The sequence below is a fragment of the Podarcis filfolensis genome (assembly GCF_964270895.1).
Source record: "Podarcis filfolensis genome assembly, chromosome: 2".
Taxonomy (NCBI): domain Eukaryota; kingdom Metazoa; phylum Chordata; class Lepidosauria; order Squamata; family Lacertidae; genus Podarcis; species Podarcis filfolensis.
The window spans coordinates 69,740,000-69,757,410 of record NC_139605.1 but is presented as its reverse complement, the minus strand read 5'-3'; the positions used below and the strand labels follow the sequence as shown (position 1 = coordinate 69,757,410).

The window sequence follows — 17,411 nt, the reverse complement described above, 5'->3', positions numbered from 1 at the left end:
CAAAAAATGTTATATACATATCAAGAACAATTGCATTGCCGCAGTACTTCAGCATGTCAAAGGAGGATTGAGCCAAATGCTAACATGTTCTTTTATTAATTCTAAAAAATTAACATAAAATTTAAGGTACTACAACTCCCATCAGCCTCACCCCAGTCATGCTAGCTGGAGTCCAACTACATCTAGAGGACACCATATTGACTACCCCTGTTTTAGGTTTTGGCCTTCACTAACATCAAATTAATTCCACCGCCTTGTGCAATTCGATTCCAGCTCTGGTGTCACTCCTAGGTGACGTTGTAAATCAAACACCAAAATCAGAGCCTCTTCAATAAAGAGTTTACAAGAAGCCTCTGTTTAACAAGAAGAAAGGCTGAAGGAACGTGAAACTGGCAGAAGCCCATATATCTTAAGAGCAGCAACAAGTTGTTATAGTAGCAAAGCAAGACAAGACAGAGGACAAAAGGTACAATGCCTCATAGAAACTGAGTAAAAATTAGAGCTGTGCCTGATCTCAGAAATTTCTGAGATGAAAGATGGGGTTTTAGGTTGAGAGACTCCCCTGAAAATATAGCAGCAGACTTCCCGCTGCTGCTCTCCTGCTTTCTCTTCCCTCACTAATGTCAGCTAATGAACAAGCCCATGAAGAACGCCAAGGCATCATGGTGCTAAGTAGTGTGTATTCTTGTGCATTTTCAGCAGCGATGGACAACATCCAGCCCCTGGACATAACCCACTACTACTATTATTATTAATAGTATTAGTATTAGTAGTAGTAGTAGTAGTAGTAGTAGTAGTAGCAGTATTAGTATACCATTCTTCATCCAAAGATCACAGGGCAGTTCACAACATAAAAATACAAAATGAGAACACAAAATACATAATAAAACAAAAACAAAGCAATAACCTTCCCCCTCCCCCAAACCCATAAAATGTTAATCAGCCAAAGGCCCAGTGATAGAAAAACCTTTTTGCCTGGCACCTAAAGACACATAATGCAGGTGCCAGATGAACCTCTCTGGGGACACCATTCCACAAACGGGGAGCCACCACAGAAAAGGCCTGTTCTTGTGCTGCCAACCTCCTGACCTCTCACGGAGGAGGCACACGAAGAAGGGCCTCAGATTGCAGGGTCTGGATCAGTTCATATAGGGAGAGGCGGTCCTTGAGGTATTACAGTCCTGAGCCATTTAAGGCTTTATAGGTCAAAAACAACACTTTGAATTGTGACCAGAAACTAATTGGCAGCCAGTACAGTCAGGCCATCTTGCCCTGGTGAGCAACCTGGCCACTTAATTTTGCACCAGCTGAAGTTTTCAAACTGTCTTCAAGGGCAACCCTACATATAACATGTTGCAGTAATCTAACCTAGAGTTGTACCAGAACATAGACAACAGAAGTTGTGGTTTGCTTTTGCTGTGGCTGGCTGTGTATCTTTACTGACTGCTTTTCAGGGGAGGGGGCAATTTGACAGTTTTATGGTTTTATTATTGATATTCTGTAAATTGTCATTGTGGTAAGGTGTTTTGGTGGGCACTACCCTGTACAGCAGCCTTGAAATATTTTTTAAAACATAAATAATTAACATGAATTTACCTTATATAAAAGGCGTAAGCTTAGGCAGAGACATTGCTTTGCTGCTGTTAAACAAGACAAAGGTTATGCTGGACATTATAGGAAAATACTATAATCGAGGGATTCATACAGTTTCCAAAATCCTAACATAATATGTCTGTTGTGACTTTCAAACCTCCAGCATAGACAAAGGGTTTCAAGATTATCATTCGCCATTTCTCTACCTACCTTAGCAGCACCAATTTGCTCCTTACGAAATTTCTCCAGAGGTGTGATTAAGACCTCACCAGCATTCTCAATCTGATGACAGTAAAGAAAAAACATTCAGACTCCTTCATTCTGATATATGCTTCCTAACTCATGTGCTCAATTACTAGAATTCGGTTTGAATATAGGATATTTTTCCTTCCTGAGAAACTTGTATGACTCAGAAATTTGCAGACCATATAATTAAGGATGATGACATAAAAATAACTGGCATTTACATGTAAATACTTCAAGCAGGAACAATTCAAAAGCAGTACAATATGCCTGAGAGTGTGATCCTATGTGTTGATTCAGCAGCCCCACTGAGTTCAATAGGACTAACACCCAGGCTAATTGGCATAGGATTACAGCCCAGTTCACCTAAGCCCTTATAAAACAGAAGGAAGTTGTGGCATTCAACAGTTTGAATAGCTCAACCCTATTCAATATATTGTTTTGTGATGCAGTTTTTTCTTAGTTTGAAACATTTGTTTAACAAAAAAATTATATGCCGCTTGCTTGAAACTTCTAAACAGTTTACAACAAATAAACTTTGAACACTCAGACAACAATAACAAGATGATGTGATGAAGTCGCACAACAGTTAGGGTAAATATTAGATCCTGAAACAATACAGAGAGAGAGAGAGAGAGAGAGAGAGAGAGAGAGAGAGAGATAAATTTCTGAAGTGGGGCAGTAACTGAGGTAATGACTCTGGGCTTGTCAACATGACTGATGAATCTTGCTGAGAATTCAGTTTTCCCCTTCAAAATTTATCTCAGCAGTCTATATCCGTGAGAGTTTAAATCTGATTCCTTCCATCCAAATTTACAGTTTAACATCCATGCGTGTCCATACATGTGGGCATTTACTATCCCAACATACTCACAGGACTGGACCTTCTTGGCTGCAGTGCCCAGCTTACTGAACTCCGTATGTGAAGATGTCATTGGTCCCCTCCATAGTCGTTCTGTTAGAACCTCTCTTTTTTGCCAAGCTTCTGGGCTGAGATTCTCCCCCCTGCTAGTGTGAATTTTAGCTCTTCTACCTTACCGCAATTTATATTGTGCTTTTCTTTTCTAACTGCGTACATATGTTTCTGCTGAGCTGATCAACAGGTGTTTGGAAACAGTAGCAAGAGAAACTGGGATCTAGCTCTCGAAGAAAGAGAAAGTGTGCAACTACCACAGGCATACATGTGTGTGGGTGACGGTGGCATCTGTCTGTTGCTGAGTTATTGGAAGTATCTGTGAGGATGGAAAATGTGGACACACTCAGCACATTTGGCCCATCTCTACAACAACTTCTACATTCAATGCTATCAGGGAAACTTTACTCCAAGCGAGAGCAAAAATGTATAAACAAGCTGTACTGGATAATTGGGTCTTTGTTCTCTGAGTGCCAGACCAACTGGATTCAGTGGCAGGCAGTTCATCGTGGCTTGCCCTCCCTGTTATGCTGCCAAGACTTACTCCCAAAGGGATGAATATTGCTATTCTTTGAAGAACAAAAGCTGACAATTCTGGCTGTTGAGCTATACCATGGCCATTGGCCAAAGCAGGCAAGAGCGGCACAGAAATTCTTCACAGTCTTCTTCCCATGGCCAGCAGATATATCAAAGCCTTGACACTGCACAATGTATGCCAGGGGGTGAGGATTCTGTGGCCCTTCAGATGTTGCTGGAGTACAGCTCCCATCATCCCAGACCAGGTTGGTGGGAGCCGATGGGAACTGGAATCCAACAGCATCTGGAAGGCCACGGGTTCCTCAGCAAAATGCACCACCTTGACTTCCAAATATAGCACACTTACAGACCCTAAATCACTTATGCCAAAACAAAATTTTACATGGCTGCTATTTCACCTAGACCAGACTCCAAGTTTTGCCAAGGATTGTTCCTTCCCAAATTCCACTGCTATAACTCCCAAAAGCTCATCATCGATTTTCCTCACATTATTTTGCATACACAAAGTCCATACCATGCGCATGCGCTCATCTTCTAAATTCCTAAGAACAGCAGCAAACTCTTGCAGGGATTTTGCTGTGGAAGGGGAGATAGAAAAACACAAGTTTGGTTACAAAGAAGGACTGCTTTCAATATATGCTACCACACATTTCAATTTTTGTAAGGCACATGCACATTAAAATGTAAACGAGGAGGGTTTCTGTTCTACCCAGCAAACAGAAACACTTGTACTGGTGGAACAACTGTAACAGTGTGGTGCTGAATGTTTTCCAGCAGAAAAATGAAGAGCAACCCATCCCAAAATGGCCCCTGGAAGAACTAATAATAGAAATCCTACTTGAATAGGTCGGCTTGTCATTTTTTCCAATCCAAATATCAACACACTACCTGTATACCTCCAGATCCTCTGGAGGATGGGGAATAGAATGAGAAAGGGGGTTGAAGGAAAGGGTTTTCTGCCCAGTGTTGAATCAGGGCCCCTAGCCAACTACGTTTGCTCTTTATAAAAACAAAACTGTAGGAGAGCCAAACATGGCTCACCTGCTGTCTTGCCAAGTTGCACCCTTATTTTTATCTTCCAAAAACAGTACAATAATGCTTGATTCAAAAAGTCATTTGACACACATGGTTGAGGACACATGTGCAGTATTCACCTATTTTAATTACATATAATTTGTCTTATTAGTGTAACTACTCCGTAATATTCTGGAATAAAGCAGGCTAAAAAATATTGCCTGCAGCTTTCTGAAACCATAACTAAGGGAGCTAATTCTGGTTCAGGCAGTAGGTAAACATAATTCCATTCTTCATTTACATTTACTTTGGTGTGTCTGATAGGTGTACAACTGCCCACAGAATATTACAGCCTGCACTTTCAGATGGGGAACTTATATTCAACGTCTATTCCCTCACGGACCTGAGAAGCTAAACTAAAAGCAACCAGTGCTCTCAGACCTAAATCATCACTTTTGGACAACCTCTGTTAACCAGCTGAAAAAGTGATGACTAATTATTTACAGACTCATTATTTGCTGGTCTACTGTGTGTGGCATTTTACACATATGGGAATTCCTCCTGCTAAAGCAACTGAATTAGCCAACTTGTACCAAATGCTCCAGCGGCTTCTGAAGCCTGCCCACACTTACCTATGCAAATTTCATCATCTGTTTCTGCATCTCCTATACATCGAAATTTGAAATCATTCAAAGAATCTGCAAACTTCCGCTTTGCTGAAGACAGATCTAACACACACACACACACACAAAGAGAAGAGAGAAAAAATTATGCATCCATATTAGGTAACAAGATGTAGGGTACAAGAATCTAACTTCCTTACGATTTTAGATTAATCTCCTTCAACTCAGTTATGCTCAGTTTGAAAGCACACAGGGCTTCTCCTCACCTTAGAAAAACCTCTGAAGGGAATTGTATTGGCACATAAATAAGCCTCAGACTAGACCCCACGTATAATTGGGGATGTAGAATTGTCTTACTACTAAAGCTTGATTTATGTGCATGGCCACACTACTCAAGACCTGCAAGACTTTTAAAAAACATTCTACCATTTGACATATGTAACCATGCACTAGGATGGAATTCTTGCTTAAATCTAAGCAGCCTTGCTCAAAAATAAATATTGGAACAGGAGCAGGATTTTAAAATGTTCTAAAGAGGCAAATAAGCATTTTTAAGCCAGCTGCTTAAGTCACTAGCACTCATTCCAAAATTGCCTTGTTCCAAACTGGAGAGTGCAGGTTGCTAATGCTAATTTTCCTATTACTATACTAATACTGTATCAAGGTGGATAAAAATCAAATGACATTTTAATTTTAAAAACAAATATATTAGCTCAATATTTCAATAATGAGAAGTCCCTGCATCAATTTAAAAAAAAATTCTAAAGGAAATCTGGATTTAATATAAGTATATTACTAGGGTCTTAAAAGAGAATTCTTTATACCTAAAAACTAAATATTTGAAACAGATTGGGTAATAATCACAAACTTTTCCATTTTCCATAGAGATGCAACAGCTGCAACAGTTGTAGCTTACAATCTCTGCTGTTATGAGATAGGAAACAACCCAACACTGCCCTTCTCAAGAATGGAAATACCGGCATGGGGAGCAATGTAAAAGGAGTCAACATTGTGAGTACCCAGGGCTAACAGAATTGCCTTTAATTACTTAAAATAATTATTCTACCTTGCCTTATGCATCCAGGTTGCTTGCTGCATTTCTTCCCACCCCCCAAAAAAATACCACTATAGTGTTATTCTCAACAATGCAAATAAAATAGTTCGCACGTTCTACGTGACCCCAGTCTGATAAGGACAGGAATGTTCCTTTGATACCAATATTGAAATGTCACACCATTCTCAGAAAGGCTTCTGGGAAAGGAAGACTTTAGTGGCAGGCACAAAACACACACCAGACACCTACAGAAAAAAGACAGATAACTCCAGCCTTCATTCCCTGCACAAATGCTTGCCCTTATCCCCCCCACCACACACACACATCAACCTTCCTTATATATACCATGGCTGTGAAGAACTTAAAAGCCCAGATATCAAAAAACACTGACACTTTGATTTCTTAGGACAAAGACCCTAGAGGCTTTCAGTGCACTGCAGAAAGCTGAATTCAGAATGCAGATGCAGCATCCATCTGCACAATACATTTAGAACAGTAATCATACAGTCATGGCTACCCCACAAAGAATCCTGGGAACTGTAGTTTGTTAAGGATGTTGAGAATGGTTAGGACATCCCAGTTCCCCTCACAGAGCTACAATTCCCAGGGTGGTTTAACAATCAATCCCTATTTCCAGGGAACTCTGAGAATTGTGGTTTTGTGAGGAGAATAGGGGTCTCTGAACCAGTGTTGGAAATCCCCCACGCGCCAGGTGCGTTTTGCTACTGGCATAGGTCCAATTGCAACTACATGGAGATTTCTGGGCACCAGACTGGCGGCTGACATTTCCATTGAGCCAGGACTTACGTACAGTCCTCCCATCATCACATCAAGGAAAGTAAGTGCAGAGCTGAGCACAGATATATTTGACTGTGTTGCAGCCTTTCCACAAGCCACCCAAATGGAACGAACAAGCCACAGTTTAAAAAACTCTGCCTTAGTCCATAGTGAATACCATTTCCATTTCCACCATGCGTGTTTCTCCTTCTTGCACACTGGGACAAGTGAATTGTTTTAAGGACAGGCTCTAGTCAAGCAATGTAGCTGAGATCATAGAAGTGTAGAATTGTAGTGCTGGAAGGTCTCCCCAAGGGTCAATCTAGTCCAACCACCTTGCGAATAGGCATTCTGTAGTTCAAGGTGCCATTTGGCACCCAGCTATATATATATATATATATATATATATATATATATACACACACACACACACACACACACACACGGACGCGGGTGGCGCTGAGCCTCTTGGGCTTGCCGATCAGAAGGTCAGCGGTTCGAATCCCCGCAACGGGGTGAGCTCCCGTTGCTCAGTCCCAGCTCCTGCCAACCTAGCAATTTGAAAGCACACCAAAAAGTGCAAGTAGATAAATAGGTACCACTCTGGCGGGAAGGTAAACAATGTTTCCGTGCGCTGCTCTGGTTTTGGTGTTCTGTTGCACCAGAAGCGGCTTAGTCATGCTGGCCACATGACCCGGAAAAACTGTCTGCAGACAGACGCCAGCTCCCTCGGCCTGTAAAGAAAGATGAGGGCCACAACCCCAGAGTCGTCTGCAAGTGGACTTAACTTTCAAGGGTCCTTTACCTTTTTAATATATATATCTGAGTTTTTAACACTGTTTGAAGGGCTGTCCACGGGACAAAGAACCATAAGAAGGGGCAGAAGGGGCCTTGAAATTGCCCATCCACAGTTAGCACCTGGGTTGCAGACTGAGCAGAGAGGCACACAGGCCAGTCTTCTCCAACTACGGTAAGGTGTAACAGAAATACAATACAGGAATTATTTTCAAATGTCCATCTATACACACAAATATAGCACAAATGTGTATCTTTTTTTAAAAAAAATATCTAACATGTGTTTCTTTTTCTTTTTAGTCACTCTATTTCCAAAGATCAGAACAGGAGTTACACTCGCATGCTTACAAAATAAGATATGGGACCAGTGCTGCAACTTCAAAATGACCCTTCCATTGATATGGAAAACAGCAAAGGAAACAGCAACCCTTAAGAGCGAAGAGTAGACCTGTGATTGCATGGCATGGAAGGCCATATGAAACTGTGTAAAAAAATAAAGAACCACCTTTCAATAAATTCAATTAAGTCACATTAAAAAAAAAAACCCACTAGCTCTTCAGTTGCTACCAGATGTTATCCAGCAAGCCTAATTTGAGTGGAACAACATAATCCACTTAATAAACCAAATCAGATAATCCCCAAGCCTTCCAAAAGGTTTTGTTTTGCAAGCAAGACCCACTTCTATGTTGTGGATATAGAAGAACTAAACCCTCTCCGAAATGGAAGGGCTCACTAGGATTCAGAGGTTAACCTGTCTACTCAGAAGCTATGCCAGCTTTCTGTCATTCCATTTATAATAAGGAGGCAAATGTTAATTACACACAGAGTCGTTTCCTTTTCTGTAAGATGCATGCTGACCTCATGCCACCGAGTTTGTTTGCAGAGTATTCTGCTACACTTTAGTCTTCTATGCACACACATCCATAAGCTAGAGTGGTGGTTTGACTATATTATGTGTTGTGAATTCCCATTCAAAATGGATTTACTACATCATCAATCAATCTTGTTGGCTCCTGGGAGGAATCCAAGCGCCACATTCCACCAGAAAAGGGAGGAATGGAAAGAGACTAGTATAATCTGCCAAACACACAAAGTGGAGCTCAATAAACTCCTTTAAAAACAAAAAACATGAGCAGGCAGCAACCAAGACTCAGCAGAATTTAGGGATTAAACAGTCACTATTAAAAGGGGGAAACAACATTCTCAACAAGTGCAGTTCAGAGAAACCTCAAGAGAACACAGTATGGTTAGATTTCAGTATTCCCCAAAAAACATATTCAAAAACAAAGCCACTGGGCACCAGTGAGATGCTCTTCAGTGCTCTATAGGCAGGAGGAAACAAATTTGGAGTGCAATTTTATTACTGGAAGTGAGCTCTGTCAGTTGTTTATGTAGAAGTAAGCCTAATCTGTTCAACCAGGCATTGTAGTTAAGTGTGTTGAAAGACTGCAGTCCTGATTTTCTTTGCATACCTGGTTGAGAAAGACTCTTAAAGCAACCAGGTTTAGTCTGTGTGCAAAATGAACCAAAATACCCAACAGAAACATTTAAGCAATTGCTTTACTTATTTTTATTTATCCAAACACTTATACTCATAAATAAATGCTTCATTATAAACCATTTACAAGTCAATAAAAGCAACACAGATTCTGCCATTAGGCTTAAAATGTATTTTAAAAAAAATACAGGGCACAGGAAAAACGGGGTGGGTATTATACTTAATAAATATTGCAATAATATACTGCACCAAACTTGGGAGGCATGGGCAGAATTGCAGTAGCATTTTGGAACTCAGCCTAATGTGGCACTTTCAATTCATTCCATCTACTTGAAGAAGTATGGGAAATCTCTTACTTTGCCACTAGATGGCAATCTGCTACACCAATCATTAACATGGGCACACACAACTGAAAATTCTAGCACTCCCCAATTTCCAGATTGGCCTAGTATTTAATTTCCTTTAATTCAGCGCTTCAGATTTTCTCAATTTAGAAAAAGAAAGAAAGATGCAGTGCTATTTAAACATGTGTGCAAAGTCTGCTTGTGGGCAGAACACACACAGATGCAATCACCCCAGTGACTGATCTCAAGGGGGAGGGTTGCAAAATCTTTCAGTGGCAATTTGCAGTCCTTCTATCCATGTAATAATTTGGCCTGCACCAAGGGGCAAAACTATTAATTCATTAAGAGCGAGGACAGGAAGCACAATTCTTACTTTTAATTTGATTGGGAATTTGCTTTGTGACATCAACACACTGCAAAACATGCTGGTAGTTGAATGACATTGTCATCATCATCATCACCATCATCATATCTCTCTCCCCCTCCCTCTCTCACAACCAACACACACTGTGATTCCCAGTTAGGTGGGCTCACTGTTCCCAGGAATATGTCAACGCAGTGGAAGGATCGCAGGAAGGAGGGATACAGTGATCAGTCAAGGAAGGGCAGCAAATGACTTGGGGAAAAGATGGGGGCAGAAACTTCAGAAAACGACTAATGGCTCACAAAGCGAGACAGGTGCCTGTATGTTTTGACCCACAATAAAAATGAAAGGAAAGTTAATTTGTTCATCCCAAGAATCTGAGATTTAGTGGCTTCTAAATATTCTTTCAAACATATCAGCACACATATTTTTACATAGTAGTTTGTTACTTTCTTAGAATCTGTTTCCTTGAAAGTAATTTTTACAAACACACGGAAATAAAATTAAGACCAGTGTCATTTCAGGCCTCAGACTGCACACTTAGAGAGGTTCCCCCAAAGAAATATTTTTTCTCCTCATTAATATTTCCCATTATTCATCTGGTTTTCATGAAAAGAAGCAGTTTTTCCTTAATGAATGGAAGAACTCAATTATAAAGTTATTCAAGAGACCCTTAACCAGAGCTGTGGAGGAATTTCCATGCAGAAACACAAATGAAACAGGATATAAAACACATTCCCCCCCCCAAAAAAAAGTGCTTGCACAATCCTGTTAAAAAAAGGATAAAACAAGACTTTACGAGATCATAACAGATTTCAGCACTCTTCAAAATGTTCACTTTTTGATTCTGACATGTCCCCAAGGGAAGGGCAGTTCACAATCGGAGGCTAGCCAACAGGAATGCCTCTACATATAATTAAGTTTGGCACGCATTTAAGTTTGGCAAAGCGCAGGCTAATATCCACACAGTGCTAAACTTGTCACATGGACCTGTCACAGACCACCTTGCTTTTACGGAATGGATGCAGAACTCCCTGGCTTAAATGTATGAGTGAGAGATCTCACATGTTGCAGCATGCAGGAGAGATCTCACATGTTGCAGCATGAAGAAGGTAGGAGAGGGGAAGCTTTAAGGGCCCTTTCGAAGAAGGTGCAAAATGACAAGAAGCTAGACCTAACAACTCGTCTACTTTAATTATGATTCAGGTGATGGTAGTTCTTTGGTTTCTTTGTGTGTGTGTCTCTTTTTTTTAAGGGCTGTTCTGCAAAACACAACACGCATTTTTCGACAGAATCATGAAAGGGAACTCCCCTTTTTCATTTACAGTAAAAGTTAGAAAAGGGTACTTCTGCAATGTCTGAGTTTCAACACATTCTGAAGTAATTGCTGCATCACTGTGTTTTTAAGCATCCGCCCCTGCAACTTCCAATGCTTTAAACAGGAATTAGAGAGAAGAAACAGAACTACACTTATAGCACCTACTGCGCTGTAATGGGGGGGGGGTCACAGGAAGGACACAAATTGGGCCTTAGCACCAGAGAATACTTCTGCATCATTTTATCAGCCACAGCACTTAGGGAGTTGCACACACCCCAGCAGAAAACAAAGTTTCCTACAGTGAAATTGATTGGTCAGCCGAAATTTCTTTTCTTAAATGCACAATTATTCAGCATTTTCATCAAAAGATAGGGGGGGAAATGACTTCTTCATGGATGTATTGGGGGTTTGTGGGGTTATGGGAGAGAGAATACCCTGAAAGACAATAACAAAATTAATGGATATATATTTTTACTAAATGTTTTTGAGTATTATCAGGTGTTATGAACATTAAAGAAAAGATTTGCAAGACCAGTGATCTCTCACTCCAGCAAGTTTTGCTAAAATATTTAAATGTGAACTTTTGGAAGAAAATAGGGAATTTCCCTAAAACCATTGCTAGGTTATTTGTTTTACTTCCTGACATTTGCATCACTCACTTCCTCCATCAGGGGATTCTCAACATGGCATACATGTGGCTTTCTGGTGGAGTCTCAACCAGGCTCTGACCAGAACCAGATCAGCAAGGTGGTGGGTATTTATACCTTCATACTATACCCTGGGACCTGGGACTTGAAGGAAAATCAGTTGGTGTACACACACACACACACACACACACACACACACATCTGCAAGCAGCAATTGCACGTCCAGTTTAGAACTTCAACTTCCACCTCTCAGATTCCTCTTGAACAGCAGCCTTCCAGAAGTTGTGCAGCTACAATGTCCACCAGCCCCAGCCAAAGGCTCCCCATCCCAGTGCCAATGGCTATGCAATCACATCTGCCTGTTGCTCTCTGGGCTGGCCTCCTCTCAGTTTTGCAACCCAGCATGCCCATTGAAAACAATGGGAAAGGTGGTTTAACTCCATAGCCGAGAATTCATAGTTATCTAAGTAAGATAATAAGCAAGTATATTCTTCTAGTAAAAGTCATTTCAGAACTGTCCTCCTTCCAGGACGGCTCACATACAGTACAGTGGTACCTCGGGTTAAGTACTTAATTCGTTCCGGAGGTCCGTTCTTAACCTGAAACTGTTCTTAAGCTGAAGCACCACTTTAGTTAATGGGGCCTCCTGCTGCCGCCGCGCCGCCGAAGCACAATTTCTGTTCTCATCCTGAAGCAAAGTTCTTAACCTGAAGCACTATTTCTGGGTTAGCGGAGTCTGTAACCTGAAGCGTATGTAACCCGAGGTACCACTGTATAACTGGATTATTATTAACATGGCTACAGGGTACAGAGTTGTAAAAGAGCCATAAAGCATCAGAGTTAGGCAGAAAGGCTTGCATAAAAATTCCTGCGGAGCAGGTTGTATATACTGCGGCATCCAGATCCATTAATACTAATTATAGTAGTTTAAAATGCAATAAAATAGAACCGCCCAAGGATATCCTTCTCCAGCAAGAGATATCTCTCCAGCAGGAGAAACTCCCTTTTGTTTTAATCATTAAGAGGGTAACTGGCCTAAAGCAACAAAACCGCTGTTCAAGAAAGAGAAAACTGAGCATCCTCAGAGAGTTTTCACTGCATGGATGTTGGACGAGGCTGACACTAAACAATGGCTTCTCTCTACCTTTTTAAACAGAAACTGAAGGAGAAACTCCCTCCGGAATAGACAGCTCAATTTTTACAAATTTAATCAACTCTGGTAATGATTCCTCCTTTGCACCAACACTAAAGGAGAAACAAGGGACCAAAAATAATGTCTCTTCCTTAGCATCCTCCCAGGTGAACCTATTTAGATAAGTGTCATGCCTGACTTCTCACTCTATGTGTGGATTACAAGAATATACTGAATTTTTCCCACAAGCCACCATTTGCGTGCAAGTGGTGCCCCATTTCACAGTCTGTCTGAAGGAACTGACTCGGCTCAAGACCAGTTCCAGGTTTTAGCAACTACTAGAAACAGAGAGTCGTGTTGGACGGTATCATTACTATTTCCAAGACCTTGCATTCCAACACTGTTTCTTCCTCATGACCAGCTTCCTTCCCTCCAAAATCAACTGCAATCCTTCAAATCAAAGCATGCTGCCGAATATCATCTAACAAAGATTTTCATTGTGCGCCAGGAATAATAAGGCTTTTAGAACTGGGAGCTCATCTCTCCCTATAGGGCTGTCATATTTGCCCCAACAGAATTGATTCTGCACACACTCATCCTTCGAAAGTGAACAGTAACTAAACATCAAAGGGAGGAAGACTTTCCAATTGGTTTCATCTGAAGATTTCGGGGGGGGGGATACTACAGAGCAAAGCAAAACAACAACTATCATACATGTTTGGGACAAATATGATAGATAAATGAGTTGTGGCAAGTGTGGAGAATTGGCTGCTTCAGAATGAAAGAAGAAAAACACAGAAGACTTCAAATACAGTACCCATTTATTTTCACACAACATAAAAGAAAAACAATTTGAAGGTTTGCATTCCACATACAGTGTCAAACCTTTGGCCTATTCAGCCTGGCACTGTCTATGACTCTTCAAGTTCTCTGGCAATAAAAGCACTGCTCCACAACAGTGACCAGAGGAGGAATGACCGCTGGGGAGAATGCAGAGAGAAGAAACACAATAAAACATGCCCCTCTCATACTGGTCTCTGCAGCCACAGCAGGCACCGTAATCTTCCAACAGTTTGACTTCACCCCCAATGGCACACTCTGCCGTTGTCTCCCGAGACAGACAGATGCCAACCAGAGTTAAAAGAAGCAGAAGAAACTGAACCTGGAATATTATGCATGCAAAGCATATGCTCTTTGCCACTTTGCTGAGAAAGAAATTTCTTTGTAATGTGGTATTGTTTACATTTTTTCCATGTAGCAACTCTTTCGCACGTGTTGTACATGCAAAATCTGTACTGTATTCAAATCTGTGAAATTCAGTGAAGGGTTGTAACAGCATTTCCAACGATGTTGTCCTGTTAGCACAAGAACTTCCTCCTGTGCAACAGGATTTATTTTCCTCCTTTCCCAAGCCCTCCTCCAAATCTACTCCAGGGAGGAAAACACAGACCATTGGGGGGAGGGGGCACAGGGAGAGTAAGACCTATTGTGAAAGTGGAGGTCCTAGCCTAACGGGATGACTTCATTGGATAAAACCCTAAGACAGATTCTGGAGTATCGTATCAGGAATTACAAGCAGTACACAATTTACACACAGAGAACTTTATCTTGGCATGGCACTGAGATAGGCAAGAACATGTGGGGGGTGTCTTTAGAATCCAAAGAGTTGGTCCACAGTATTTTCCACGGTAGGGGGTACAATTTCCATTGTCCAATTAGTTACACTGGGCATAAATCCAGGACATCTGGTTCAAGACATTAACATTTTATTAGGCATTACTGATGCAATGAGAAGCCAAAATCCATTTGAGACATGACTGACCTCATTATCTGATGCCACTTTTATTCTCACCCCCTTCCTCCATCCATCAGGTTAAAGAAAAATCAACTGCTGTTTAGAGCAGCAAATCTCCCTTTTTGGAGCTGGCTTTTACAAATGTGTGTCTGTAAAAAGAAGCACACAGGTTGTGCTGCCACTGAACAGGACTTATGCATCTTGGACGAACAACTAATTGCACTCAGAACACTAAATCACCACTAGAAATTAATAAGGTTTCTTTGTTTTGATTAAGAAAGTTTGTGGATAAGTTTTTAGAACGAGACAACCAATGGCAGGACTTGTGGAACTGCTTAATGGTATTACTGCAAAGATCTCACGTAAAAGAGACAATACTACACTAAACTGCTACACTAAACTGGCAAAAGCCAAACAACCATGAGAACTTCAAGCGTGCTTACTCAAAAAGGAACATGGCTCTGTAAGATGCACAGATGTTATTTCTGTACTTCCTTTCAACAAATTACAGTGAGTTGCTTAATAGCCTTATATTTAAAACAGGAAATACACATCTTCCAGAGTTTATCCTTCCTTCCCTTTCTTCCTTTGAAGTCAGAAGGAATGGGAAGTTGAAAATTCATTTGCAGCAAAGAAAGTTAAAATAGTCTTTTAGCATAATCACCCACCAACACAGAGCCTTCTGCACCATATTTTAACCAGATGAGTACTGTGGTGGAGAACTGTAAACTATTAGAAGCGACCCCACATTTTTCCATCCGTCTACCAGGCAATGGAAAGCTGGAAACAGCCTGAGGTCTCCATGTCGACACCACAGCCATTGGGGCAAATCGATTTAGAGTAAATAGGGTACTGGACCACCAATCCCAGTCTGTCCAAAGCCAATCTCTACCAGCTTGCCTTCCTACTTTCAACCTGTCCAGGGACTGGGACTGTCTGCAAGCCTCCTCAGCAGGGAGAAAGATGGAAACAAAGATAGAATTAGTTGGCAGTTCTGCTACAGTAGGTCTCCAAACCTTCTAAGCCTGCCAGTCTCAATGGGCACCAACTACTATTGATCACAGCACACTCTAAGAAAATAGAGCATGGCTTCAGAATGATGGTAAACAAATATTCACAGGTTCTCCTTGAGGACTTAATCCAATATTAAAGGCTAGACCTAGTTTGATGAAAGGTAGCTCAGGTCTGCTCAAATTTCAAACAAAATTTCATCCCACAATTATTTCAGCATGATTTCCTTGTTCCTCTAACTGCATTGAACACTATCCTCTTGTTCCTAGGAGGCAGAGATCAAGGGAGCCACTCAAAAGACTAAAAATCAATTGGTTGCATCGACTGAACCATCAGCACTGGCTTGTCAATACTCACTCTGTTTAGGGAATGGGAAGATTGCAAGGAGAAAAAGCACCTGTAATGTTTCAACTAAAGAACCACAAAAGCTCCTCCTTATCACCCAGTGATCATAGCTGTTGGAGCACATGTTAGGATACGCCTTTTCCCATATGTTACAGTCTTACAACAGAGATTATATTTTGAAAGGTAGACTGGTTATTGCTTATTTGTAACACTGTGCTTTGGTGCAATCTTTTGTCCTGGGGCTGACACTATCATGCATTCAAAGGTCATGTGAGAAGGTCTAAGGGTCATACAGGTTAGCTCCCCATGACCACGAAACTCAGTAGCTATGCCTACAGCTCAGTCACATTTGGCGCATACACTAATCTACCCCCTTGCTTAGAAGAACTCTATGCACAACCAACAGTACACAGTGGCAGTGTGGCATGGGGCTAGCCCACACAGATCCAGACGCCTTCACTTCTTCGAACATGTGAAGGGATCATATGAGCCTCTCTCTAATTAAACTGCAAAGCACATCTTGAATCACCATTTTAAGTCATGCAAACTGAATTTTTACTATACACCACCAGCAACTTTCTTCTTCTTTCATGCCTCTCTCTCCCTTTACCTCTCCGTTTAACAAGAGCTTCAAAAAAAAGAAGAAGAAGAAGATATATGTGAAACTCAAAAAGACAGCTCACAAATTTATGATTTTAAGGGGGCCTTATAAAAAGGTATTGCAATGCTATTCCTAAGGCAGGTGGGGATTAATACATACATCATTCTAGTTGTTGTATGTTGCCTTTCCCAAAAAAAGTGCTCAAGGCAGCTTACAACATTAAAAAATACATAAAAATCACATAATTACAAGTGTAACAAAAGTCACGAGCAATAAATAAAACATCAAAAAGTACATAATCAAATTAAATAATTTTCACATAAATCATAAAAACTAAAATAAAGATACAAAATAATAATATCAGTAACAGCAACAACTCTCACTGCCCAACAAAAACCCATAAACAAAGCACCAGCTTCAGCTTTTGTAGCTGGAGTCAGTCCATGCCTCACCCTCCCAGACCAGGTAGAAAAAGGCTTGCAAGGCAGGGAGGACCTTTTGTTTATACACAGACTCTCCTATATTCAGCTCATTTGGAATTCAAACTATTAGGAAGTTTTGATATCTTTAGAATTTCCAATATCAGGTCTGTCTTTGTTCCATAAAGTCATCGTTTATCGGTAAGTCACAGGAAAACAATGAAAAAGGAGAAAACCAACTTTTGCAAAGTAACAACAACAAGCTGACTAATTAGACATGTCAATTTCCCACACATCTCTGTTCCCAAACCATATTGTAGCTCTACATAACAGATACAGTTTCTTAAGATTTTAGTGACACACTTAAGGAAGAAACTAAACAATAGTT

At 40.8% G+C, this 17,411-nt stretch overlaps 1 protein-coding gene and 1 long non-coding RNA gene across 11 annotated transcripts in view; one reads left to right on the top strand and one right to left on the bottom strand.

The window, feature by feature from the left end:
* The window catches only part of ARHGAP26 (Rho GTPase activating protein 26), a 205,830-nt gene that overhangs the window by 147,950 nt on the left and 40,469 nt on the right, over positions 1-17,411 (bottom strand). For all 10 annotated transcript variants that reach the window (XM_083600216.1, XM_083600209.1, XM_083600214.1 and 7 more), the window contains exons 2-4: positions 4,933-5,028; positions 3,801-3,862; positions 1,804-1,875 (exon numbers count right to left, since the gene is read on the bottom strand). In XM_083600216.1, coding sequence (XP_083456342.1) covers positions 1,804-1,875; positions 3,801-3,862; positions 4,933-5,028 — 230 coding nt within the window. The remainder of the gene's footprint in view (positions 1-1,803; positions 1,876-3,800; positions 3,863-4,932; positions 5,029-17,411) is intronic.
* LOC310756391 lies at positions 8-8,093 on the top strand. The gene is made up of 2 exons (XR_014544849.1): positions 8-466; positions 7,850-8,093. It is a non-coding gene; the product is annotated as an uncharacterized lncRNA (long non-coding RNA).